At 43.8% G+C, this 25,483-nt stretch overlaps 1 protein-coding gene across 1 annotated transcript; it reads left to right on the top strand.

The window, feature by feature from the left end:
• The first annotated feature begins 548 nt into the window (after positions 1 to 548).
• Positions 549 to 16,390, top strand: LOC123036291 (1,25-dihydroxyvitamin D(3) 24-hydroxylase, mitochondrial). Its single transcript, XM_044455427.1, has 12 exons — positions 549 to 863; positions 2,159 to 2,349; positions 3,254 to 3,347; positions 5,390 to 5,486; positions 6,345 to 6,436; positions 7,490 to 7,601; positions 8,353 to 8,498; positions 9,373 to 9,539; positions 10,844 to 10,922; positions 13,251 to 13,442; positions 15,346 to 15,457; positions 16,258 to 16,390. Exons 1-11 carry the CDS (start codon positions 606 to 608, stop codon positions 15,454 to 15,456), a joined length of 1,539 nt encoding a protein of 512 aa, XP_044311362.1. The 5' UTR covers positions 549 to 605; the 3' UTR covers position 15,457; positions 16,258 to 16,390.
• The last annotated feature ends 9,093 nt before the right edge of the window (positions 16,391 to 25,483 follow it).

The raw sequence follows: 25,483 nt of genomic DNA on the forward strand, positions 1-25,483 counted from the left end.
CATTGGCCGCCAAGGGAAGTCCGGCGCCCGGCGCCCGGCCCCGGCCCCATATAAGTCCCGTCTATGGGTCTGAGTCGAGAACCCGCGCGGCGCTCCGCAGCATCCTCGCGTGCCTCCCCACTCCGCGCCAGCACCGCTGCCGGACGGGGTCTTTCCCACTGCTTGCTCTCTCCGGGAAAGAGAAACCCCCGCCTCGCCGGGCCGCGTCCCCGAAAGCGAAATCCTCCCCCGCGGCTAGATCTCTGCCGGGGATTTCCGCAGACGCTCGCAGCCCCTCTCCTTAAAGACCCCCGATTTCTGCGTCCCGCGCTCCCCTCCGTGCGGCACCCCGCTCGCCCGCGGGCGTCTCTTGCAGGAGGCCACATCGTTCGTCGGAGATCCTCTCCGCTCTTCCCTTCTTTGTCTTTCGCGTGCGGACGGCCGCCGAGCTTGTTTGCTAACTTCTTTCGGCGTCCGGCGTTTAGATCCCGCCTGCAGCCGGCCCGTAATATAAGCATAAAAACACCTGTGCTCGGAGGTGAGCTAAGTACGGCGTAGCTCCGCGCCAGCCGGTTGTGTGGGCAAGTGTCTCTCTGTCTGCGCGCCTGCAAACTGCTCGCCGAGCCATGAGCGCCTCGCTAAAGCCAGCCCCGCTGTTCAGCTCGCTCCTAAAGCGGCGAGGTCCCGGGAGCGCAGCCGTCCAGCAGCAGCTGCTGCCCACCTCGTCGGTGTGCGCCCTGGAGCCCAAGGCCGAGATGCCCGCCTGCCCCATGCGGACCCCCCATTCGCTTTCCGCGCTGCCTGGCCCCACCAAGTGGCCGCTGATGGGCAGCCTCTTGGACGTCCTCTGGAAAGGGGGGCTCAAGAAACAGCACGAGACGCTGGTAAGTGCCTGTTCCCTTCCCGGTCCCTGTCTTCCTGCAGAAGCAACCGCAAAGTATGGCTGGGGCAGAGCTCCCGGGTAGCAAAGCTACCAGAGATGCGATAAAGTGCCCAAAATGATGCATGGGGTGGGGAAAATGGGGAGTGAGACATTTCTCTCTTCCCCTCTTATTACAAGCCTAGGATCATCCCGCGAAGCTGATTGGTGGGGGATTCGGGATCGATAAAAAGAAATCCATCTTCACACTACACAGTGAAGTGATGGACCAGATGGAGGGATGAGCACCACTTTGGATGACTTTAAAGGGCGATTGGGGGGATTCATGGTCAACTAGGTTTTTGACAGCTGCTTACCTCTAGTATTAGAGGCGGTATATCTGCGTACACGAAATGCGGAAAAGCATGGTTGGAAGGATGGCGTTGCCCTTGTGGGTCCCCTGTGGACCCACTGTGTGAACAGAAGGCTGGATTAATGTAATCCTGGTCCAATCCAGCAGGGCTCTCCCCTTGTTCTTAATAACTATACTGGTACATCCCGTGCATGTATTTTCATGCAAGCATGATCTGTCAGTCCTCCCATGTCCCATTCAAAAGGTCTCAGGGAGCAGGGCTGGGAAAGCTGCCCTAGCCTAGATGGGCAGTGATGTGTGTCAGTTTAAGGCTGCTTCACTTGTTTATGTGATAGAATCAAAGGAGTGGAAGGATACTAAGAGGTCATGTAGACCAACCTCCTGTCTGTGAAGGAAATTCACCACTGCAGCATCTCTGAGAGGTGGTCATCAAGCTTCTGTTTAATGGAGCAGACTCCACCACTTTGCAAGGCTGTCAGTTCCATTGCCAAACAGCTCATACCCTCAGGAAATTCTCTTCAACAAGTAGTCAAAATTGTTTTGCTTTGTTTTGTGATTTGTCATTTGAACCTGTTTGTTCAGGTCTTTCCCTTGAGCAATAGAAACAATTTGCTGCATTATCTACCCATGTGAGACATGTGCCGTGAGACCATCTGCAGCATCAGAAGAGATGCTCGGTTCAAGAGTCGTGCTTACCGGCCTCCGATGTAATGGAGTCCTACGTGTGTGCACTGGGGGGGGGGTTATATTTATTATATAATTTTAGTATTTATTTTATTACTTCTGTATTTATTTATGTGTTGTGAGCCTCCCCAAGGCTTTGTTGCGATGGGGCGGCATAGAAATGTTTTAAATAAATAAATAAATAATCCTTTCTGAGCAGGCAGATCAGCTCTCTGGTTTGGTCCAGCCGAATGACAACACAGGTCTTCTCCCTTCTGCTGCAGGCGGATTACCACCGCAAGTTTGGCAAGATCTTCCGCATGAAACTAGGCGCTTTTGACTCGGTACACATTGGGGCACCCTGTTTGCTTGAGGCTCTCTACAGGAAAGAGAGCGCCTACCCACAGCGCCTTGAGATCAAGCCCTGGAAAGCCTACCGGGATTACCGTAAAGAAGGCTACGGGCTACTTATCCTGTGAGTGAAACTGGGACAGAGTGCATTGCTGGGGAGGGATTCGTGGGTGTGCAGCATGCATGTCTAACCTTGCACTGCAATCACTGAGCATCAGAAATCTCTCAAAGATTAGCTTGCTTTTGCTATTTCCACAGCTGATCTGTTTGTCCTTTCCTTTTATTTCTTTTTGCTCATTTGGCTTGTGCCATATTCAAAGGCTGCCTGAAAACAAATCGATCACTGAAGTGTAATTAAGTGTCTCTTCTGATCACTGGAAGTTTTGCATTTGCATTGCACACCTGTTTAAGCGTGAAAGGGAACTGTAGGTGCTGTACAAATTGAATGTCAGCAATGGCACAGGGCAGGGTGTGACACCTTTCCCTCTGTGCCATTTTGCTAATTTAACTTGCATCTCCCTCAAAGCTGCTATTAACCTCCCAATGGAAAAATTACATGTACCATGGAAGGTGATAAAAGAATAATTGATAGATCAAACACACCCTCTGGCCAACAATTATCATTCCTATCATGAAGAAAATGCAGAACATGGAGATTGCTAGGCAACTCTGATTTAAGCATCACTTCTGAAATCTATCTAAGAAGCAATGTATTGGGGTATGAGGTTTTCCACATTGTTCAACTAATTTTGGATACTTCTTAATCTTCCTTAGCACATATTACCATTTACCTGTACACTGTGTACATCTAGTACTTGGCCAAAGAGTATCAAGTATATCAGTTCTCAGAATGCTCTGACATTTCTCATCAAACCCGTTTGCATACCCATCCAGCTGCCTTCTCTAGAAAATGTCAATATTTGAACTAGAACATGTCCAGATTTTCAGAACCTCTGAAATCCGATACATTGGACCTTTTTAGAATGTCAATGACCTTTAATCCCTTCACTTTTTTAAATTTCTTGCAGAGAAGGGAAGGATTGGCAGAGAGTAAGAAGTGCATTTCAGCAAAAATTAATGAAGCCCACGGAAATTGTGAAGCTGGATTCCAAAATCAATGAGGTATTGCATAAGGACTTGGGCTTAATTTTGTCAACACCTTTAACACACCATGAAATACAGTACTGCTTTGATCTTGACAGAGATGTAATCAAACTTTTTAAGTTGCCTGTTTGTATGGAAACTACCTTTGCAGATGGGGAGTCAAGAAAAATATCCCTGCAGAAATAATATGAAGTCCTCCCTGAATTTAACCTCATCAGAACAGATCTGAAGGAATAATTTCCGTCCCGAGGCTATGTGATGGGACGGCATACGAACACTCTAAATAGATAGATAGATAGATAGATAGATAGATAGATAAATGAATTTCGAAAGCTGTCCCAGAAATGAAGCAGGACCCTTTGTTAATATGGGAGAACATTCATAATGTGATCTCCCATCTTCCGTTCCTGATGGTTTTGAGTCTGGGAAGATACATCACTTCATCTTGATGAATATGTAGCTTTGCATTCAATCCATTCAGTCCAGCAAGTGGTGGCTACAGACCCCACTGGACAATTTATTGGACCCTTTTAGACCCTCTGCTTGTATAGTGACAACACTGCCTGTACTCAGTGAGTGGGGACAGAAAGGCTGAATCCAGTTTTGGAGCTAAAATGAAATCCCTTTACAAAGAAATCCCACCCCCTTTCTTCTTATTCTCAAAAGTAGACATGGCCCTACAGTATGATCCTTTTTATTTGTCTTCTCTTGGGTGAAAACGAGAGTAACTGAATAAGGTGAGGTATTTCCTTGGAAGTGTCTTTTATTTAACTTATTAGTGTCTTCTCTTGGGTGGAAACAAGAGTAACTGAATAAGGTGAGGCATTTCCCTGGAAGTGTCTTTTATCTGACTTACTAGTGCTTCCGTGTCAGACATCTAACTACTCCCATGCAACTGAAGTGTTTAGGTTTAAGGGTAAAGCAGGATGAGATCTTGTAATCTACCTTTGTGCAGAGTTGGGGCTTTCTTAACTGTTTGGATTGGTGAGTCAGATCAGGACTGTACTGTGTGTGCGTGTGTGTCTGGGTGGAAGGGAGACTTTAGCTCCTTTTCTTCCACCACGGTCCCAGTTAGAATTCCCTGTGCATCCAACCTGTCATTCAGAATGGGCGCTTCCCTCCTACTTCAAACACTAGGCAGAGGTTTGTGAAAACTTTACTCATTAATTCACTTATGGCATTATTGTCCTGGTTTTCTTCCAAAGAACCTACATGAAGCTCCTGCTTGTCACATTATTTTCACAACAATCCTGCGAAGTAGGTTAGAATGAGAGTCAGTGACCAGCCCAAAATCACCGAGTGATCTTCATAGCTGAGTGGGAATGAGAACCTGCTTCTTCTCAGTCCAGCACTCCTACTTGTATATCACACTAGCTTGAACCTGCTCCCCTCTGCCGCAGCATACCTGGCCACACTGCCTAATTCATGAAATGCAGGTAAGCTGTGCAGTGGTGAATTAGAGGAGAAACTTGCCTCTTGTTTGTCCCTAAATTCTTGATGGACATGAGGTGGAGCTAGTGAGTCAGTTAATGATATAAGAGTGAGGAATTCTTTGGAAGGTCAGTAAAGCCACCAGGGGAAGTAACACACTGAATCTGTGGTCATTTATTCACTATGCAAACTTGCAGCAGCAATATCCATGGTTTAACTATGCCCTACATGAAGAAGTCTTTCCTATTTTTCTGAATCTCCCTATCATCCAGCTTCCTTGGATGCCCCTGGGTCCTGGTAATATGAAAGATCTGCTTTTCTAAGCACCACATACAGCTCTCTCATGTCTCTTATTGTCCTTTTTTCTAAGCTCAAGATTCCCAACACAACTCTTTCCTCATTTGGGACTTACTCCAGCCCTTTTGAACATCTTAGGGCATGATCTTATGCATTTTTGAGGCAGAAAATGTCCCTAGCCACCTTTTCTGCCCTCTTTTCTACATATCTGGTGACATGGTCTCTACATATCCAAATGTGTTCCCATCCTAGACAGAATGCTGAATATTTTTATTTGCAAATAATAATAAATTTTGGTGTTGACTAACATTCCAAACTAATTTCTTCCTTAGGTCCTTGCAGATTTCATGCATCAAATAGACATACTTTGTAATGAGGATGGAGAAATAAAAGATTTATATTCTGAACTGAATAAGTGGTCATTTGAGAGTAAGTCATTTTCCCTTCTTAATTCTCAGCCTGGGGTCATTGGTTCTTTCTCCACACCTTTTCTCCACCCCATCCAACACATATGCACGAGCCTTGTCTGACCAATTAGACCCCTGTCCAACGCAGTCTCTGAGACATGGCCAAAAGTTGTGACAGTGTCCTGTGGTGTGACAGGAAGGGCATTCTTGCTATCCCCTCATGAGTTCACAGAAGCATGAGATGGTAATTTTAACACCCATTAGAGTGCACCATTCACCAGGGAGAGAGCACATGGGTCCAAGACTGCGCTGAAATAACATCTGAAACAGCATCTGAAATCAATGGGTTTCCTATTTCCAGTTTCAAGGGGAAAAGCCACCCCACCAACCAAGGATGGACTATCATGTTGTCCAGACATGGGTAACTGATCTCATTGTGGGTGGAGCAGATACGCTAGTGAACCCATAGCTAAAGTAGCAAGCCTCCCTTGTTGCTCTGGTCATCAGGCTACTGGGCAAGTTCCAGTGTCAGATGGGCCCAAATGCCCCAGAAGACAAGCAAAGAGCCCATGGTGTTCACACAACAAGAAACCCACCCCTTATAGCCAGAGTAAGTTAGCACTGCATACAAGCACACCCATTGTGTCAAGTGTGACTTGAACTCTTTGGTTTTCTTCCCCAAGCAAACCAAACCCTATAAACTTATCACTGGATTTGTTCATGCTGATTTCTCCTTACTGTTTTCTCTCCCTTTTGCATTCCTCCCTCCATTGAATGTAATTGACTGTGGGGCAAGAATCTGGGGCTGGAGTGGAGAGGCAAGAATTTGGAATGAATGGGTGGCATCCATAGTCATGATTCTGTGGTCTTTTTATAATAGGCATTTGTCTGATGCTCTATGGAAAGAGGTTTGGACTTCTACAGCAAGATGTGGGAGATGAAGGCTTGAACTTCATCAAGGCTGTCAAAACGGTAGGGAGTAATGCTTGGCTCTGTGAGCATGCTAGCGTTTTGATCATTTATAGGAGCAAGGGAAAATCTAGCCCTATATTGTTTGCACTGACTGGCAGCTACACTTGAGGGTATAGGACAGAGCTTAAGAATCTTTTTCAGCCCTGTCCAGAGAGGCTGAGGTTCCTGGAACACTTAGAGGTGCTTGGAACCCTTTATGTTCAAAACACATTTATTTATTTGATGTTATGTTAATTAAGAACTATTTCTGGGTCCCTTTTAAGGGTAAAACCTCACTCAGAAACTCATCTGTTGCTAAGCCATAGAGAAGCAATGATCTGGAAAGTGGTCATTGTGAGCCTAAAGCATAGATACCCCTCTTGTGCAGTTTGTGTTGACATGAATGGACCATTCATGGAAATGTAGTAGTCACAGGCTGCTTGTATGATGTAGATGGCCTTTTTATCTAGGGTGAGAATGGATACAATTTAGACACTGGGATTGGAGGTGGTTTTTTCAACCCAGCTCTTGTCCCCACTGGATTTCATGCTCATCCAATACAGATGTCCTCCTCCTCGCATCTCCCCTGTATTCCCTATGCCCCAAAAATCTGCATCAGAGGAGCCATCATCTCACCAGGGCTTTAGGGGGCATCCATTCCATCAATGGTGTCCATTCTACTGGTGGATGGACATGATTGGATAAACCCAATGGATGGATCAAGACTTTTATGTTCAATAGCAAAAGAATTTCCATGAAAGCAGTAGGATATAGGCCAGATTATTGATCTTCAAGCGGTGAGTTGGGATGCACAAGTGTCTTGTGTCCTGAAACATGGAATTTCGTATGGTTGCTTTTTTAGGTAGAGCAGTTCTCTCCCCAGTGAGGCCTTGAATGAATGGAAGAAGCTTCCACTCATTGCTCTGTTCTACTTTTGTGCCGATAGTAAAAGTTGAGAATAGAACCAAAGATTGAAGTACTCTTTTTGGTTGCAATTAAAATGTTTGATTCCTTTTCTTCTCCTTCCATAGTGCACTTATATAATGCTGTTGATCTGTTCTTTGCATATTTCAGATGATGGGTACTTTTGGGAAGATGATGGTAATCCCAGTTGAGCTCCATAAACGTCTGAATACTAAAGTTTGGCAAGATCATACCAAAGCATGGGACAATATATTTAAGACAGGTAACTGGACACATCTGGTGCATTGATGCGTACTCTATGGAACCCATCTCTGTTTCTCTGTGTTAGAAATTAGGTAACTATTCGTATATCTTGTCTGTTGAAAATTGCTACTCTCTTCTGAATAGCAAGGAACTGAACTAGTTCAACCCAACAGAATACATTCATTCCTCAAACTTTAAGTTTTGAGATTATTCTACCACACTGAAGGTCCCAGCCAAGTTAGGAGTTTCTACTGTCCTGGCGCATACTTAATCTTTTAAGGTGAAGTTTTATGCATCAGGGTTTATTCCTGTCTCAACTAGAATTATACCTAAATGGCCCTTGATGCATATTTAGGATTGACCTATCACATTCAAAACCAATCCTTATTCCATGGAACATCATACCTGAAGTCAGTCTACTCTATTTTCACATCCAGCCTATGAGGCAGGTTTGTCTGGAGGATAATAGGGATCTTTGGGTAAATCATGTTTAGACCTATTTTTTCATAAACAGCATAAGAGGTGGTAAGCCCAGGAAAGGAATCTTTCCCAGCCTTGTCCAGGCTATAGTTGGGTAACTCACAGTTCTTGAATCTTCCATACCAAAACACAAAACCTACATATATAAAGTTAGCATGTCAGGGAGGAGATTAGGCTCGGATCATTCCTGTTTTCTGTGTGAAGCTTGTTTCTTATTTGGAAAAATACACACCTGAGGTTTCTAAGTCCTAGTTTCATTTGTTTCTAACATCTTCCCTTTCCTTCCTCAGTAAAATCCGCCATTGACAGCAGACTGAAGAAACACAGTGCCAATCCCAAGGAAGATTTCCTTTGTGACATTTATTTCGGGAGTCAGCTTTCCAAGAAGGAACTGTATGCAGCTGTCACAGAAATGCAAATCGCCGGTGTTGAAACGGTAAAGCAGGCTGAGATCTAGGAACTTTTATCATTGGTTATGCAAAGGAAAATGAAGTAGGTTTTTAAAGTTTGTCAGTGGATTTACCTAACTGCTGTGGCTAAGATAAGAACATAGGCACTGCTTCATAGTTAGTCAAACACTTGGTCCATCTAGTTCAGTGCTGCTGATGAACAATGGCCCTCCAAGTTGCAAACATGAGTTCTTCAGCTCTACTTTGAGATGCAAGGGATTGAACCATGGATCTTCTGCATCCAAACTATGTGCTTTACTACTGTGCTGTTGTCCCTCCTGCAGTATTGCAGAGCTTTACTCCCTATTAGTGAGACCTGAGTTCAGATCTTCACTTTGCCCTGGGGTTCATCTTGAACAAGTATCCTCCCTTAGCCAGTGTTGCTTTCCTTAGTGGCAAGAATAAAGTCAGAAAGATAAGATACAGTATGAAAATAGCTGCTTTTTCTTTTCACTCACACTGCAACCACATGTAATGTATCCTAGAAGGATCATGGAAACCTCCGGATTGTTGCACTATATATCTGTTGGTTCACAGTGGGATGAAAGAGCCTTGCTGTTTAGGAATGATGGAGTTGTAGGTCAACACACATGGAGGACATAAACTCTGGGAAGATTGTCTTCCATCTCCACCTAGATCTCCTCTGAAGCATGCCAAATTGTGTAGTTGCAATTTCTCATCTCAACACCAAAGTCCTCGTGCTTCTAAGTGCCTTCTGATCTGTGAATTATTGTGCATTTCTCAACTCAGTTTTATAGCCAGCTGTTAATATATAATTTGCACTAAGACAGTTTTGACTCTTAAGTCATGTTGGTGTAGTAATCCAGAGTGAGTTCAAGTTGTTGTGTGCTGCTATTTCAGACTGCCAACAGTTTGCTTTGGGCACTCTACAACATCTCGTGCAATCCAGATGTCCAGGCAAAGCTTTTTGAGGAAATACAGAGTGTGGTTCCAGCTGGAGAGGACCCAAATGGTGACCATCTGAAGAAGATGCCCTACTTAAAGGCCTGTCTGAAAGAATCTATGAGGTAAGATGCTTCATATACAAGAAAAGAAATAGCTTCTCTTCTTTGCAGAATCAGCTGCAGCATTCTAAAAGTCTTCAAATGAATATTGATTGATCAAAGGAATGTCTGTTCCTGGAAGTAATATATACATGTAAGGCAGGTCTTGATAAATAAGGCCAAAGCTTCATCTAATTCAGCATTCTTACAGCCAGCTCCCTGTTTGAGAGAGGGTAGTTTCACTATGGGACTCAGGGGGGGGCTCCCTTCTCCTTCAGTAAACTGAATTGTTCCCATACCTATTGGAAATACATAGAAGATGACAACAATTATGCTGGTACTGGCACCATCACTGTTGTAATCTCCCACAATGCCCTAGAGTTATGTGCCATCCCAGGGCACTGTGGATAATTACAGCTGAGTCTATCCAGCACACACTGGAGTTCCTGAAGAAGGCTTCCAGGGCATCACCAACAATCAGTCCTTTGCAGGTGCCTGAGGAACATTCTGATGCTAGTTACCCTGTCTAGCAGGAGCTAGTGAGATCTAGTGTATTAGAATTATATCCCAACACCCTTCAAGCAGGTAACTCAGATTGGCTTACTTGAGGTTCCTTGGCAGTTTCACCTCCAGCATCAGTGGTCACACTGTGATGCATCTGGGAAATGCGCAGAGTAGATGGGTGGATATAGGCATCCACTGCCTGCCCTAATCACTCTGTAAACTGAGCATACTTCCTCTCATCTGTTCCCTTTCACCAGGGAAGATGCTTCCTGAGAACCCCCAGGAATCAGATGATGTCTGGATGCAAGCTAAATGAACTTGAGTTCCTGACATCAATGGATTCCTTTCTTTGAGCACAGATAGGCATGGAGCAATTGGTTCATACCCTTCGCTGCACAGAGAATGGAACTGACTTTTCCTGCCTAGTACTTGTGAATGTCTGCTTTGGGCAGGAATGGGAGAAGTGGTTTCTGCCAAAGACAGAAACTGGAGGGCTGGGTGGGGAACACCAGCAGGCTGCCTCGCCATCCTGGCACTTGGCTGTCCTGGCTCATAGCCCTTGATAATGCTGATTGAAGATTTAGAGAAAGTCATATGTAAATACAGAGTCATCCCATACATTATCTTTGTAAGCCAGGCCAGTGCTATTATCCAGCAATGGATGAGGTCGTGAGAGAGCAGCTTTCTGAAGGTTAACTGTTAGTTTCATGGCTAAGCTGCAATTTGAACTTGGAACATTCCAACTTCTCTTTGCTGAAATAATAGGTCTCTGGTAGCTCTATTGTGGACCAACAGTAAAGACAGTATATCCCATTTTGTTATAGGATAACCCCTTCTGTGCCATTTACCACTCGGACCCTCGACAAGGAGACAGTCCTTGGAGATTATTCCCTTCCAAAAGGGGTGAGTATAAGCTCCACCACCAAAGCAAAGTTTGGACACAGAACATTTGCAGCCCTCTGCCTAACCACACTCCCTTACCGGTACATCAGTGCTTCTTTCGTCTGAAGAAGGGTGGGGTGACCATGCTTGCATGGCCAAGGTGCCATGTGACTGGTTCATCGCTTAACCCACTTCGAGCAGCCTGCATAGAGCTGCTCTCTCCATCTTCTCCTGATAGGATGAAGATGAAATGAAATGAAATGGGTGCTGGGGTGGCAGGGTGTCCTGCTTTACAGAGGACAGTCCTCTGTTTGGAAGTCTGTCCAATCCGTGGCTGGTTCAAAGAGAGAACCATAAGAAGGGAGAACTGTTGGGGCCCTGAAGTTGCTTATCCACAGAGAGCACTGAGACAACAAATTGAGCAGACCCAGAAATCTTCTAGCTGCAGTCTTCCCCACTGTGGAGAGGCATTTTGCATTTCTTTTGTCATGATGGCTTTTTCTAAATTTGCATCTGTATACACAGAGTAGAACATGCAAACTGCTATTCTCTTTAGTCTTCTTTTGGTGATTCATTTCTTCTTTGTTTTTGTCAATAAGGAAGTGGCCTCGCCACTGGGATTCCACTACAAAATCATGGGATTAATTCCTGTGGAATTGATTGATTGCATTTATATACCACCCCAATAGCCCAGAGGGTTAAGTGCTATGGGCTAATCCAACAACGATGGTCATGTGCTACCCGCTGTGTGGCCCCACCCAGTGGCCACTAGAGGGCAGCCTCTTTGGACATCCTCTGGAAGGGGGCATCAAGAGGCAGCCTGAGACAGGAACAAGTGCCCAGCGTCCCCCACCCTCAGCCCCATCACGTCTGACTGCAGAGAGAACCCAAAGGGTGTTTTGGTCAGAGCATCTGGGACTGTTTAGCCTAGAGACAGGAGAGAGATATTCAAGATGATGCCATGGTGTGGAGAAAGTGGATCAGGAGGCATGTTCTCCCTTTCCTAATACTAGAACGTGGATCATCCCATGAATCTGATTGGCAAGCTCATGAAACTGGTAAAGGAAGGACACAGCACAGTGTTAAACTATGGAATCCACTTCAAAAGATGTAGTGATGGCCACCACTTTGGATGACTTTAACATGGGGGAAGTTAATGGCGGAGTCTAACCTAGCAGGCTGTTATATCCTACCTCTAGTATCAGAGGCTTAGTGTCTGTGGACATCAGCTGGTGAGGGATGTGTTGTGCTCATAGCCTACCTGAGAATTTCCTGTGGGCACCTGGTTGGCCCATGTATGAACTGAATGCGGGACTAGAAGGACCTTTGATCAGATCCATTGTGGCTCTTTGTTCTTAGACAGTCACTGAAACAAACTGAGGGTATGTTTTGGGCAACTGAGCATTGAAAACTGGCTTGGTATTCAAGTTTATTTATTTTTATTTATTTTTCGATTTATATCCTGCCTTTTTCCTACAAGGGCTCAAGGCAGCTTACATCTCCTCCTCCATCTTATCCCCACAACAACAACCCTGTGAGGTGGGTTGGGCTGAGAGTCTGTGACTGGCCCAAGGTCACCCAGTTGGCTCCACACTGGGCCATTTTCTCAGAAAAGAGCTTTTTGAGTCTCTCTTTGCCTGGAAAACCACCCTATCTAGATTTGCCTTTTTCTGGCATGGCTCCTGAAAGACAGCAATTCAACCAGTGCAGTTTTTCCCAACGTGCAGGTGTTTTTATCCAAACATTGTATGTTCAATTTCTACCCCTTGGGTTGCCAATAAAAGGCCAGGGGAATGATCACATTCAATGGAGAAAGGGCATACTGCAAGTTGTTTTAGATGCTAGTTGTTGTAGTGTTACCTAAGTCCCAGCACTGAAAATTGGTTGCAGACCTAAAACTGATGAGCTCTGGATCAAATTAAATCCCATTTGATCCACAGTGCAGTTTGTTTTAAGGTCTAAGATTGCTTTGAAGCAAACATTTGCAAGGAAGAAAATATCCTGTATTTTCTTCCCCCAGTCACGCTTGAAAGTGTTTCACTCTCTAGATCAAGGGTGCACCTGCTTTTTTATTTGCTTCTCTGTTACTGGAAATACATTTCAACCCAGAGCTTGTTTGGGGAGTCTTTGAATAGTTTTATGTCCCTTGGCTGCTGCTCAGTGCTCTTTTCTCTTTCCTGTGAAGCACAGCAGCCTTTGAGGTAACATTGTAGTTCTCTCCAAGACAGCAACCTCCCTTGAGCTACAGCCCTTTTCCATTAGCAAACTATGACTTGCCATTCTGTCTTCACAAACAGCACTCGGTTGACCCTTCCTTCCTTACAACTTCAGTTCTTTTTATCTTCCCAGACAGTGTTGATGATCAACAGCCGTGCTCTGGGATGCAACGAGGAATACTTCAGTGAGTGGAGTCGGTTTAAGCCAGAGCGTTGGCTCCAAAAGAACATAAATCCCTTTGCTCATGTTCCTTTTGGCATTGGAAAGAGGATGTGCATCGGGCGCCGCCTGGCAGAGCTGCAGCTTCAATTAGCTCTGTGTTGGGTAAGCTTCAAGTGATGCTATTTTTCCTCCTTAGTCTTCCTTAGACAATCTCAAATAATTCTTCGGGAGGAGTGGAGGAAGGAAGTGATTCCATATATCGTTATTTATTTATCTTTTAAAATTGAGAATGCAACTGAGGCTGCAGCCGAATCCAGATGCCCTGAACTTTCCCAACTTGATGATTATGAGCATTGTATGTGAGACAGAAAGAATCCTTGGATGAAGTATGTCCAATTTCCTTCTGCCCTGCAAAACACTTTGCTGCCTGATTTCGCTGTCTTGAGTATTGTGCCTCAAAGCTGAGAGGAAATCGGCTGAGGTCCTGCCAAGATACTGTGTAATGTTGCAGCTGTGGTCCCTTCCCTCCCTGCCTTCTGGAATGCTCCTCAAACTCTTCTGTGAGGTTGCACTTGTGAACTTGCTGAAGAAGCTGGCACAGGTCTTTCTCTGCCAGCTGCAGGGGAGGACTCCCCCCAGCTCAGGGTTCCCAGCATTGACATCAGAGTGAGTTTCCAGGGTCTGAGCTAGGATTTCAAAGAATCTTCTGGCTGTCTAGACATTGCCTAGCAGCCATGGGATAGCTGCATTACCTACTTTTTCATACATCATGGATTCCAACATGAGTCACTTTGGTGTAAAGCAATGACGAGAACCGCTGGCTCAGGTTTCCCTCTGGAAGACTGGGAAATGTGGAATGCTATGGTTTGCTTATTCTTTATTCACAAATCATTTGAACTGCTCTAGACTTTGACAAAAAGATCCCTGAGTGGTGAATAATAAATTTTAAATCAGGTTACAGAAGTAAAATTGTGACTCATGCTTCATAAAAATGTTTCCATAAATGTCTTTCATAAATAATGGTTTTCGCAGATACCGTAGACAAAGTAAAGTTGGTGCCTGCCTGAAATCAGCTGGCAGGAAATTCCCCAGAATGGGAACTTAAGCACTAAAAGCCCATTTCTATGTGTAGTCCAAAAGAACCTCATATCTATGCAGAATGACCAAAAGCCCCTCATCCAATGACCTCCTTGTTTAGCATGGCCAGGATGGGTCACAACAAGCCTTGGAATGGCCACAAGGAGAAATTCTGAAGCTCTTGCTGCTGTTTTATATTAACCAAATTGACTGAACCTGGCACACTGTGGTTAATGGAAACAAACCAATTGCAAACTATGTTTTCTAAAGCTGGCATGTTTAATCCCAGTTAAGATTCACCTTAGTTTAGGGTTTGGATGTAGCACTAAACTGTGGTAAATCTAAGCTACAAGCAGTAGATGCCAGTCTCAACCTGCTCATACCAGGGAGAGGGGTACTAAAATATGGTTTAGCATGACATCTGAATACAGCCACTGTGAAATCATAAGAAAATGACAGTACACATGTCAGAATATTAAGAGGACTTTATGAGAACATTCCATCCTTCTAATGCATTAAATTAAAGTTGGTGTTTGCAGGTATGGGTACCTCTTAAATATTCATAGATAGGGAACGGGTTGCAAACCTGCCCAAGGCATAATCCCTTCAAAGGTTCACTGTGCACCTGGACTGCACTGAATGAGGATGTGGTCATGTTTTTTCACATCTCTTGATTAGCACAGGAGACCTTCCCAATTAACTACCCAGTTGATTGTACTTAGAGGGTTGTATCCAGTGGTGTGTTCCTCCCATTGAAGAAGCATGGGTTTAACTCTCTTGTCTAAATGAATGGGGCATTACCATTCATTACCTGCCATATCTTGGCTGGACTGCACTCTTTCATAACTAGTGACTTAGCCCTGAAGCCAGTTCTGAAGGTCAGTGCCCAGGCTCCAAGGATCACTCCTGCTTGAACTAAGCCTTGGCTATACATTGGAGAAACCCTGGGAAACTGTTTTTTAAACTCATCTTTGTCTTTCCATTACAGCTTGTACGGAAGTATCAGATTGTAGCCACAGATGACAAGCCAGTCAAAACCCTGCACTTGGGAACCCTCATCCCAAACCGAGAACTTCCCATTGCATTCAGAAGGCGATAAGGTAAAGGGAAGGGTCCCCTTTAGATGACTGCTGGTCCCAGAAAATAGCACTCCAAAGGCTCAGTCATATATGGCAAATTTAGTCAGAAAAAAGGCCTGCAACTCCCAGCATGCCCCAGTTAGCATGTCAGGAGCTTTTTTCCCGTCTAAAGCTTCACAGGATTGGACTTTAACTCCTGTGGGCCACCTGCAGCCCTGACCTATTCTAGGTTTTATCTATTTTAAAACTCAGTTTCTAGGTCTCATGATTTCAGAGAAATGTTTCAAAGAACAGAAAGTGAAGTGGGCAAAGAGAATCCTACTATTCATAGTTTTATTTTGGATTTTGTCAACTACATGGTTTTAGACCATGATATGTTTCCAGTGTGGCCTCTGCAAGATTTTTCTCTGGATACAATCTACTAAATGCAAGGCTATGAAAATATTCAGATCCCTTACATGTACAGTATGAATAAGAGTGCTTAAACACCAGATCCTGTTTAGATTTGGTGTTTCAAGAGCAGATCCTCTTTGAATGTGGTGTTCTAAGACCAGGTCCCTTAAACATCAGATCCTGTTTAGATTTCTAATCCAAGTCATCTGTTGTGTGGATGCAAGCCCCAATAATGTGCATGAAACTGTACTTTAAAACTGGATTGGAAAATTCCTTTTAAAGCAGGGTTTCACCTTGAAGACATTGATAAAATATGAGAATGGGAGGGAGGGAGGGAGGGGGAGAGAGAGACAGGGAGAGACTAGCAGAGTCACTGGATCCTTTTCAAAACTACAGAATAAATGATAGCTTCTTCTTCCTCTCCCCAGATACATTTGGAAGAAACAGTGGACAGCTGCTTTTTCTGCATGCAACACCCTTGAATGGCTGGGTCTCTGCTCCTCCGCACCCGATGTCTAGGCGTGTTTTGAGAAAAGCGTGCTCCTAACAAGGAGAGGACAAGGGGCATCCAAAGCTCGCATTGGCCTTGCTGTGGGGTGGGGTGGGGGGCAAATCCTCAAACTGCAGTGAGGGCACATGAGCAATCACTGAATGCTGTTAGGAAACTTGAACTGCCTGGATTATAGAGGTCTGAAGTGGAGGGTGGTGGAGTGTAAAGGCTGGCAGGGGAAATGGATCTTTTCCCGGAGCCCTGACATCCATCCCTTTCTGCTCACCTGCCGAGGTGACATCTCCTGGTCTTGGCTTGTCTTGTTATGTGTCTGGGATCAGCCGTCCAGGAAGGCCTGAAATGGTTCCACGGCTTCATTGCTGAGATGAAGGGAAGAGGCAGGAAGAATCTTCTTTCATCTCTTCTCAAATTCTCAAGGGTTATGTGGTTTTAACAGTGGATCTCAGCCACCTGCAGCCGGTACTCTAGTTTGTTGTGTAGATTGCTTTTTCACAAGCATCAGTGTGATGGGGAAGGGAAGAGGAGACCCAAGAGGACTATTGTGTTTAGAGTTTACAAAGTGGGAGGAATACAATAGGGGACACGCTTCCATTTATACTCTTGCTAAAACCAGAACTTTATGCAACAACCTTAACAAACATACAATGCTGGTAGCAATGCGGAGGCGCTCTGTGTGAAAGAAGCTTGTGCTTCTGGCGGGTTTAATGCTGCAAATATAGCGCAGATGATCCAGTACTGCTGCAAGCGCAGGCAGGCTCAGTAGAGTCTGTATTTATGCTCATGCTCAGGCAGCACAGTGTATCTTACCAGAGAATGGGCAGTCTGTGCTTAACACGCCTGTTCTCTCTGTATGATGCTCCGGAGGACACGTTGCTTGATAGGCCTATGGAAGTAGTCTGTGTTTTAAAATGCATGCACCCACTTCAGTGCTGGTAAGGGAATAATAACGCACAGCAGCCAGTGCTGCTCAGCCAGCCCTGGGACTGCGTTAAATCCAGGGTCCTCACTGATGCATAGACACAGGCCGAGGCAACAACGAAACGAGGCGAGAGGGCCATGAAGCCTCCGGGATCAGTTCAAGCAAATGGTATCTGTGCGATACACTTCTATGCCCAGTGTTAAGTCCACTGCTGCAAGGTGTATGGGGGCTGTACAAGGGAATAGGCAATGTCATAATTTAGCAGACCTTGGACTATAAGGCACTTGGCCTCCAAATAGCCGCGGAATAGCCTGGTCAGCCCTGGCCAAACAGCATGCTGGAGCAGAGGGACCATTGCTGTGGCCTGATCCAGCATGGTCCTCCTCGCATTCTTGCACTCAGTTTGTTGGGCCACAATTTTTGCTAATCTTTAGCATCATGTCTTGTGATCACATATGAGTATTAGACTCCACCAGTATTTTCTCCTATTCCTGTATGATAAAGACACAATTTCTTATTTGTTTTGTTTGTATACAAATTGTTACTTTGTACATATCTTAAAAGCACATGTATGCACACACATCCTTTTCTAGATAGAAGAACTGTTAATGGTTGATGATTTTCTGTACAGAATTACTTATTTTTTTAAGCTTTGAATTTCTGTTACTGATACCCAGATTCATCCTTCTGAGAATTTTGTAATTAAATAATTTTTGGATATGCTGCTGCTCTTTTTAATACATCTGTCTTGTACTGTCTTTTAAGGGGGCTCATTATTCTTTTGCCACCTCCTTCGGACAAAAGTGCCTCTTTCAAGGTACAAAACAAGTTTCTCATTCAAAGGGGCTTTCACAAAGGAATTGTTTATGATTTTTTAGTTAGAGCAACAACTGTACATTGTTGTGGTCTGATTGTCTGGTTTGTTAATTACCACTGCCCACCCACGGTTACTTTTTTTTTCATGCGGCTGCTTGAAAGCTTTCCAAATTAAAATCTTTATGAAATGATGTAGACCCACTATCCTCCAATGAGGATCCAAGGTGAAGGGAAAGAAGCAGCTAAGTACTAGTTAGATGCTACTGAAACATTTAGAAGGCTACATCAGTCATACTTGGAACATCTAAGACACTGATGAGAACAAAAAAATCCCTCTTGTTTGACCATGAGAGAGAGAGGGAGAGGCAACTCTAGCAAATTGTTTTAGATATAAAAAGTCTCCATTGTAGGTGCACAGTAAGAATTTAGAGTGAGTCCATCTCCAGGCAGGACCAGATGCCACAACCATCATGCACAGGGAATTTATCTGTTTAGCTTTCTGTGGTGATTTGTAACAGAAAATGTCATAGCAGGAAACATTACTCAATAAGGGGGGGGGGGCACAGCCATCAAAAAGGGAAAACAAAATCAGCAGGAAACATCCAGTTACCTTTTGTACAAGTTTATCTTGACCTACACTTCCTTTTAGGGCATGTGGTGTCAAAATATGCCTCCAGGTTTATCTTTACAAAGTCAGACCTTCTTGACAGAGGTTTATTTCATAGTTTTGACCCTCTGGTGTCTTTCTGATAGAACCCTAACAGACCCTTTTTTGTTTGGCCATCAGGAAAAAGTATGTTCTTCAACTGGAAGCTACGTACCTTTCAACTAGTCTTGCATGGTCCTTTACTAAGTCTCAGTAGTTCTGTGAGGCTCAAGCAGAGAATTTCCTAGCACTGCTACCCAAGAGCTTTGAATATGGGACCTTCTGTATTGAAGCATCTGCTGTACCTTTGGTCTGTGGAGTCCTTCCACCTAGCATTGGATCTCTACTGGAGTTTTAGTGGCTTGATAGTCATTCAACAAAACATTCCTCTTCATGCACAGCCATGGCCCAGCAGACAAACTGAATTTATATAATGAACCATTAGTAAGGATTGGGTGTATAGGACTACAGCCTTTAAACATATTTATTCAGAAGTACTTGCATCAGAGTTCAGTGGGAGTTACTAATCAAGTGTGTATTTCAGGGTGCAATTTAAGGAAGAGACACATAATATCAGAGCTGTTTCTACTGGATTGAAACCTCTACTCCATATTAACAATTCCAAAAAACAATTAGACTCATTTTAGACATGTGTATTGAAAGGCACTCCAAATGTTAACAATCCGGGGTGTGAATATGAGGGTGTGGCTAAAGGGGCCAATCCAGCTAAGGCCAGTCATGTAACCCATAAAGGAATCCACCAGGTGAGGAGCTAGGTACCTGGAAAATTCAAGACAGAAAAACAAACCAAAAAAGTACAAATTTGTATATGCTAATTTACATAGGTTCTAAAGCCTGTGTGCATTTGTGATGTTAAAGGACCCTGTCTCTTGAGGTCAGCCTTATTTGTAAAAAGGGATGCATAGAGAAGGAGATTGAGGCAGTTGATTACCCCCTCCAAAAACAAACGAACAAAAAGTGTCAGGCAAAACAATTCAAGAGAAGAGATGCAGGAGGTGAAGCCCATGTTGGCAAAAGGCCATCTAGTCCAGGTGGATCCACTGTGGTGCTCAACCCATAGATTATGACTGCCATCATCCCAAAACAGTTGCAACATTCTATAGAGTAACTCCTATAGAATGCAGGAAGACTTACTTTGGCATACATAGGATTGCTTTGCCTGTGAGGACAGAGCCAAGAATGGAGGGGTATGCGGAGTGAAATATGTGCCCCAGAAGAGATTTTGAACTGCCTGCTTTTCTCCCCAGAAGTTTTGATGGGTGGTGGTCCTTATCCTTAGTTTGTTGTTGTTGTTGTTGTTGTTAGTTGCGAAGTCATGTCCAACCCATTGCGACCCCATGGACAACATTCCTCCAGGCCTTCCTGTCCGCCACAATCCCCCGGAGTCCACTGAAGCTCACATCAACTGCTTCAGTGACTCCATCAAGCCACCTCATTCTTTGCCATCCCCTTCTTCTTTTGCCATCTATTGTTCCCACCATTAGGCTCTTCTCCAGGAAGTCCTTCCTTCTCATTAAGCAGCCAAAGTATTTGAGTTTCATCTTCAGTATCTGGCCTTCTAAAGAGCAGTCAGGGTTGATCTCCTCTAGGACTGACCAGTTTGATTACCTTGCGGTTCAAGGGACTCACAGGAGTCTCCTCCAGCACCACAATTCAAAGGCCTCAATCCTTTGGCACTCAGCCTTCCTTATGGTCCAACTTTCACAGCCATACATTGCAACTGGGAAAACCATAGTCTTGACTATATGTACTTTTGTTGGCAGGGTGATATCTCTGCTTTTTAGTATGCTGTCTAGATTTGTCATAGCTTTCCTCTCCAGGCACAAGGGTCTTTTAATTTCTTGGCTGCAGTCCCCGTCTGCAGTGATCTTGGAGCCCAGGAAAATAAATTCTGTCACTACCTCCATTTCTTCCCCATCTATTTGCAAGGAAGTGAGAGGACCAGATGCCATGATCTTCGTTTTCTTAATGTTGAGTTTCAAGCCAACTTTTGCACTCTCCTCCTTCACCTGCATCAAGAGGCTCTTTAGTTCCTCTTCACTTTCTGCCATTGGAGTGGTATCATCTGCATATCTGAGGTTGTTGATATTTCTCCCAGCAATCTTAATTCCAACTGGTGATTCATCTAGTCCAGCCTCTCTCATGATGTGCTCTGCATATAATTTAAATAGGCAGGGCAACAGTATACAGCTTTGCCGAACTCCTTTCTCAGGAGTCTTTCTTTTCACTGAACCAATCAGTGGTTCCATGTCCAGTTCTCACTGTTGCTTCTTGACCCGCATATAGGTTTCTCAGTCCACATACTGCTGGAGCCTAGCTTGTAGGATTTTGAGCATCACTTTGCTAGCATGTGAAATGAGTGCAGTGGTGCGGTAGTTTGAACATTTCTTGGCATTGCCCTTCTTTGGGATCGGAATGTAAACTGACCTTTTCCAATCCTGTGGCCACTGTTGAGTTTTCTAAATTTGCTGGCATATTGAGTGTAGCACTTTTACTGCATTTTCTTTTAGGATTTTGAATAGTTCAGCTGGAATACTGTCACCTCCACTAGCTTTATGGTTGCTCAGACTTCCTAAGACCCATTTGACTTCACATTCCAGGATGTCTGGCTGGAGGTCAGTGACCACCCCATCGTGGTTATCAGGGACATTAAGCTCTTTCTTGTATAGTTCTTCTGTGTAATCTTGCCACCTCTTCTTAATCTCTTCTGCCTCTGTTAGGTCCCTGCCATTTTGGTCCTTTATCATGCCCATCTTTGCATGAAACATTCCCTTCATATCTCCAATTTTCTTGAAGAGATCTCTGGCCCTCCCTATTCTATTGTTTTCTTCTATTTCTTTGCACTGTTCATTTAAGAAGGCATTCTTATCTCTTCTAGCTATTCTCTGGAATTCTGCATTCAATTGTTTGTATCTTTCTCTTTCTCCCTTTCCTTTCGCTTCCCTTCTTTCCTCAGCTATTTGTAAAGCTTCCTCAGACAGCCATTTTGCTTTCTTGCATTTCTTTTTCTTTGGGATGGTTTTAGTTGCTACCTCTTGTACAGTGTTGCGAACCTCTGTCCATAGTTCTTCAGGCACTCTGTCTCTCAGATCTAATTCCTTAAATCTATTTGTCACCTCTACTGTCTATTCATCAGGGATATGATTTAGGTCATACCTGAGTGGCCCAGTGCTTTTCCCTACTTTCTTCAATTTAAGCCTAAATTTTGCAATGAGATGCTCATGCTCTGAGCCACAATCAGCTCCTGGTCTAGTTTTTACTGACTGTATAGAGCTTCTCCATCTCTGGCTGCAGAGCACATAGTCAATCTGATTTCTGTGTTGAGCGTAACTGCAGTCTAAGTGCATGCTGCTTCATCATCTTACATAAAAAACCACGACAAGGATTTTAGCTTGCAAAACCACCCTTCCCTCCAGCTGCATCTGCACTGCTTGTTTTTCTGTGATGAGATGAGATTAATATCAGATGAATTCCCAAGATGAAATGTGCAGCTTGTTGAAAACAAGCAATGGTGGTTTTGTTTTGTTTTGTTTTTTCTTTGCCATTTGTGGTAGGACTCACCATTATGCTTAGAAGGATGTCCTTGAAAACAGCTAAAAAATGCAGGACTTCTCCAGACATGATAATACTACTTTATTTGTCCACACATATATACTACTGTCCCACTTGATATTTTAACATCTCTAAGTGTTTTACATTAAAATATGTATAAAAGAATATCAAAACAGTACAAAATAATAGGCCAAAAATATTAGGATGTGAACAACAGTAAAATGGAGCACAGGCATAACTGCTTACAAGTTAGGAAATATCTGAGTAAAGAGATGCATCTTCAATAAATGTTCAAAGCTCAGCAAGGAAGCGCCTCTCAAATTCAATATGGGGGAACAACATGGAAGATGGGTGCCCCAACTTCTGTGTCATTACTTAGTGACATACTTCCTCCTTCTTTCTCAGTGATCCCCTTTCTGCTCCATTTCTGTAGGCTCTGTTCACTGTTAGAGGGAGTAATTTCAAAGTTCAGCAGCCTGCCAAACAGGTTAAGTAAACACTATTGGCAAAAATTCTGTTAGGCAGTGCTGCTAACTCAATTATGTTGCACTTACATAAATGACCTCTGGTGCAAGGCCAATGTTTTCCTGGGAAGAACTGCCATGCCAGCAAATGCTACTGGTGTTGTGCTAGAGATAACTTATGCCAGCACTAAATAATTTACCTTAGTGATGCTAATGAGGAGGATACTGCTTTAAATGCTCCAAAGTCTGCATTGGATTTCATGCAGGCTTTCCCCCCATGCATTTCATAGGTGTCTATGAACTTGGTTCGGCAACAGGTCTCCAGACACACGAGTGATGCAGACTTGTCCCTTTGGCAGTGCCTGTTCGAGGTTCCTGAGAGCTCTTGGCCAAGAAATGGACTCCTTCCCTCCATGAGTCTACCTTCTCACTGCCATTGTCACCATCTATGGTTGTTCCTCATCCTCTGTGTCATCTTTAGTACCATTTGCTTGCACAGCATACAGAGAGCCAGAGAGCATGCAGGCCATGGCATTTAATGCTCTGCCTTCCCACCGCCGCTGTGGCCTAGACCAGAATGAGAGGCAGGTGAACAATCAGGTGCAGTGGTGGAACAAAGGAGGAACATGAATGAGCTCTTATCAGTAGGCCCTACTAGAAGGTGGTCATCAGCAAGTACCCAACTATACCTTTCACACAGGCCTTGTCTTATGGACAATGAACATGACGGTGTGATTTTTACCACATCTCCCTTATGTATAATGAAGAGATTGAACAGAGAAAGAAAATTGAGGAACAAACCCATCTGAGACTCAATAGCATCTCTTGAAAGAATGTGGGGATCCCACACAGTCTTCAAGTAGGTTTATAAGCTCCACCATCTCAAACTTTTGCCAATTCTCTCTATCTCACTGGAGAGCCAGTATGGTAGACTGGTTTAAGAGTGTGGGACTGGGACTCAGGTGATCGGAGTTCTAGTCTCTGCTTGGCCATGGAGTCAACTGGGTGACTTTGGGTTAGTCACAGACTATCAGCCCAAACTACTTCACAGGGTGGTTAATGTGAGATAAGACTGAGAGAAGGAAGAAGAGAATGTCGTAAGCTGCTTTGAGTTCTTCAAAAGAAAAATGTAGAATATAAATGTAATAAATAAACAAACAAACAAACAAATGTCTCTACCTGGTTCTACAAAGGGGGTTTTTGAAGAAGAAAAAAACCCCTTACAGCTAATGGTGCTTACTGGAATCAGTTATGAGAGTGAGAGCCAATTTGTGTATGTCCCTCCATCTCACACCCCAACAAAACATGCGTGCCTTGGGAATCTTCCCTACACTCTTCACGCAATTGAATGATGCTGCATGTTTTCATGGAATTTACACTATTGTGAAGGAGAAACTTATACAGAAAACTGGCCTACTACAGAACCAAGTGCCAGAGCGTGGGCGGTGTGAGGCATTATGTTATGTACAAACGAATTCCAGACACAAGACTTGGAAGGCATTCCTTTCAACAACTGTTATGAAACTGAACTCAAAATCCTCTTGTTTAATTTCTGCTCTTGCATTTTTTTAAAAAAAGAGATGCTAAGCCAGGGAAAAGACTGAGAAGAAATTAACTGTTCTCAAGATGTGCATGAGAGGTCGCTCGCATGGCCAAAACCACCAATGCTTATGATGGTGTCATTGAGTACACTCTATTAGGGTTCATGGACCTCCTGCACTGAAATTCCCTGGGATTATACCAGTGTTAAACTATATAAGCATTATCATATTCTCTTACTCCATGTTAATCAGTATGAATTAATTAATCTAGAAGCATCAGTGTTCTCCTTCCATTCAGTTGTTGCCAAGTCATCTCCAACTTAGAAGAATGGAAGAACATCCTCTCAAATGTCCCATCCTTGACAGCCTTGCTTAGTTCCTGTAAACTCAAGGCTGTGGCTTCCTGTATGGAATTGACATGTATCCTGTTTGGTCTTCCTTTTCTTCTTCTGCCTTCAACTTTCCCTGCAGGATTGTCTCCCCCAGTGAGTCTTGCCTTGTTATGATGTGCCCAAAGAACAACAGCATCAGTTTTGTCATTTTTTGCTTCCAGGGTAAGCTCTGGCTTGGTTTGATCTAGGACCCATTTGTTCATCTTTCTGTCATTCCAAGATATTTGCAAATCTCTCCTCCAGCACCGTGTTTCAAACAGAACATAATTTCAAACACTGACTTTATGAATTAATGTGAGCGATTAAGAAAAAAATCTACCATCTTAGCATTTTCTCAGTTCCAATTATAAAAGCAAAGGCAGGTTAAAGAATGTTTATAGATAACAGATCTCTGTTCATATATGCTCAAATTATTTAATTCTGCCCAGAATAGTTTTTTCCAAAAACTAAGTTGATCCAGTGTTCACTATGGGTCAGGCCGAGAACTTGTTCTCAGCACCTGAGCTGAGATCTGAAACCCAGAGACAAATTCTACGGGCAGAGAGCCTTTATCACACAGTGAACCTCTGTAAGTCTCTATGTATGTCAGAGGTTTTGAGTTCCAGCAGCTCCTAGCAATAGAAAAAGGTGAGATTTTCACTGGATGTCTTGCTTTTATTTTTATCAGAATTTCCTCATATTTGTAAATGTCTTCACAAACAGGATGAAAAGAACTTGTGGATTTTAGAAAGATGAATGCAGGAGAAGCCAAAGTGGTCAGATCCATCCATCTAGGCTTTGATCCCTTTGCAT

Source organism: Varanus komodoensis, unplaced genomic scaffold, assembly GCF_004798865.1.
Source record: "Varanus komodoensis strain SLA01 unplaced genomic scaffold, ASM479886v1 scaffold8, whole genome shotgun sequence".
Lineage (NCBI taxonomy): Eukaryota > Metazoa > Chordata > Lepidosauria > Squamata > Varanidae > Varanus > Varanus komodoensis.

What these genes read in the sequence shown, in the direction of transcription:
- LOC123036291 (XM_044455427.1), top strand. Translation starts at nt 606, where the DNA reads ATGAGCGCCTCGCTAAAGCCAGCCCCGCTGTTCAGCTCGCTCCTAAAG. An exon ending in TGGATTCCAAAATCAATGAG is followed by an intron (nt 3,348 to 5,389) that starts GTATTGCATAAG and finishes TTTCTTCCTTAG; the next exon opens with GTCCTTGCAGATTTCATGCA. An exon ending in TGTCTGAAAGAATCTATGAG is followed by an intron (nt 9,540 to 10,843) that starts GTAAGATGCTTC and finishes ATTTTGTTATAG; the next exon opens with GATAACCCCTTCTGTGCCAT.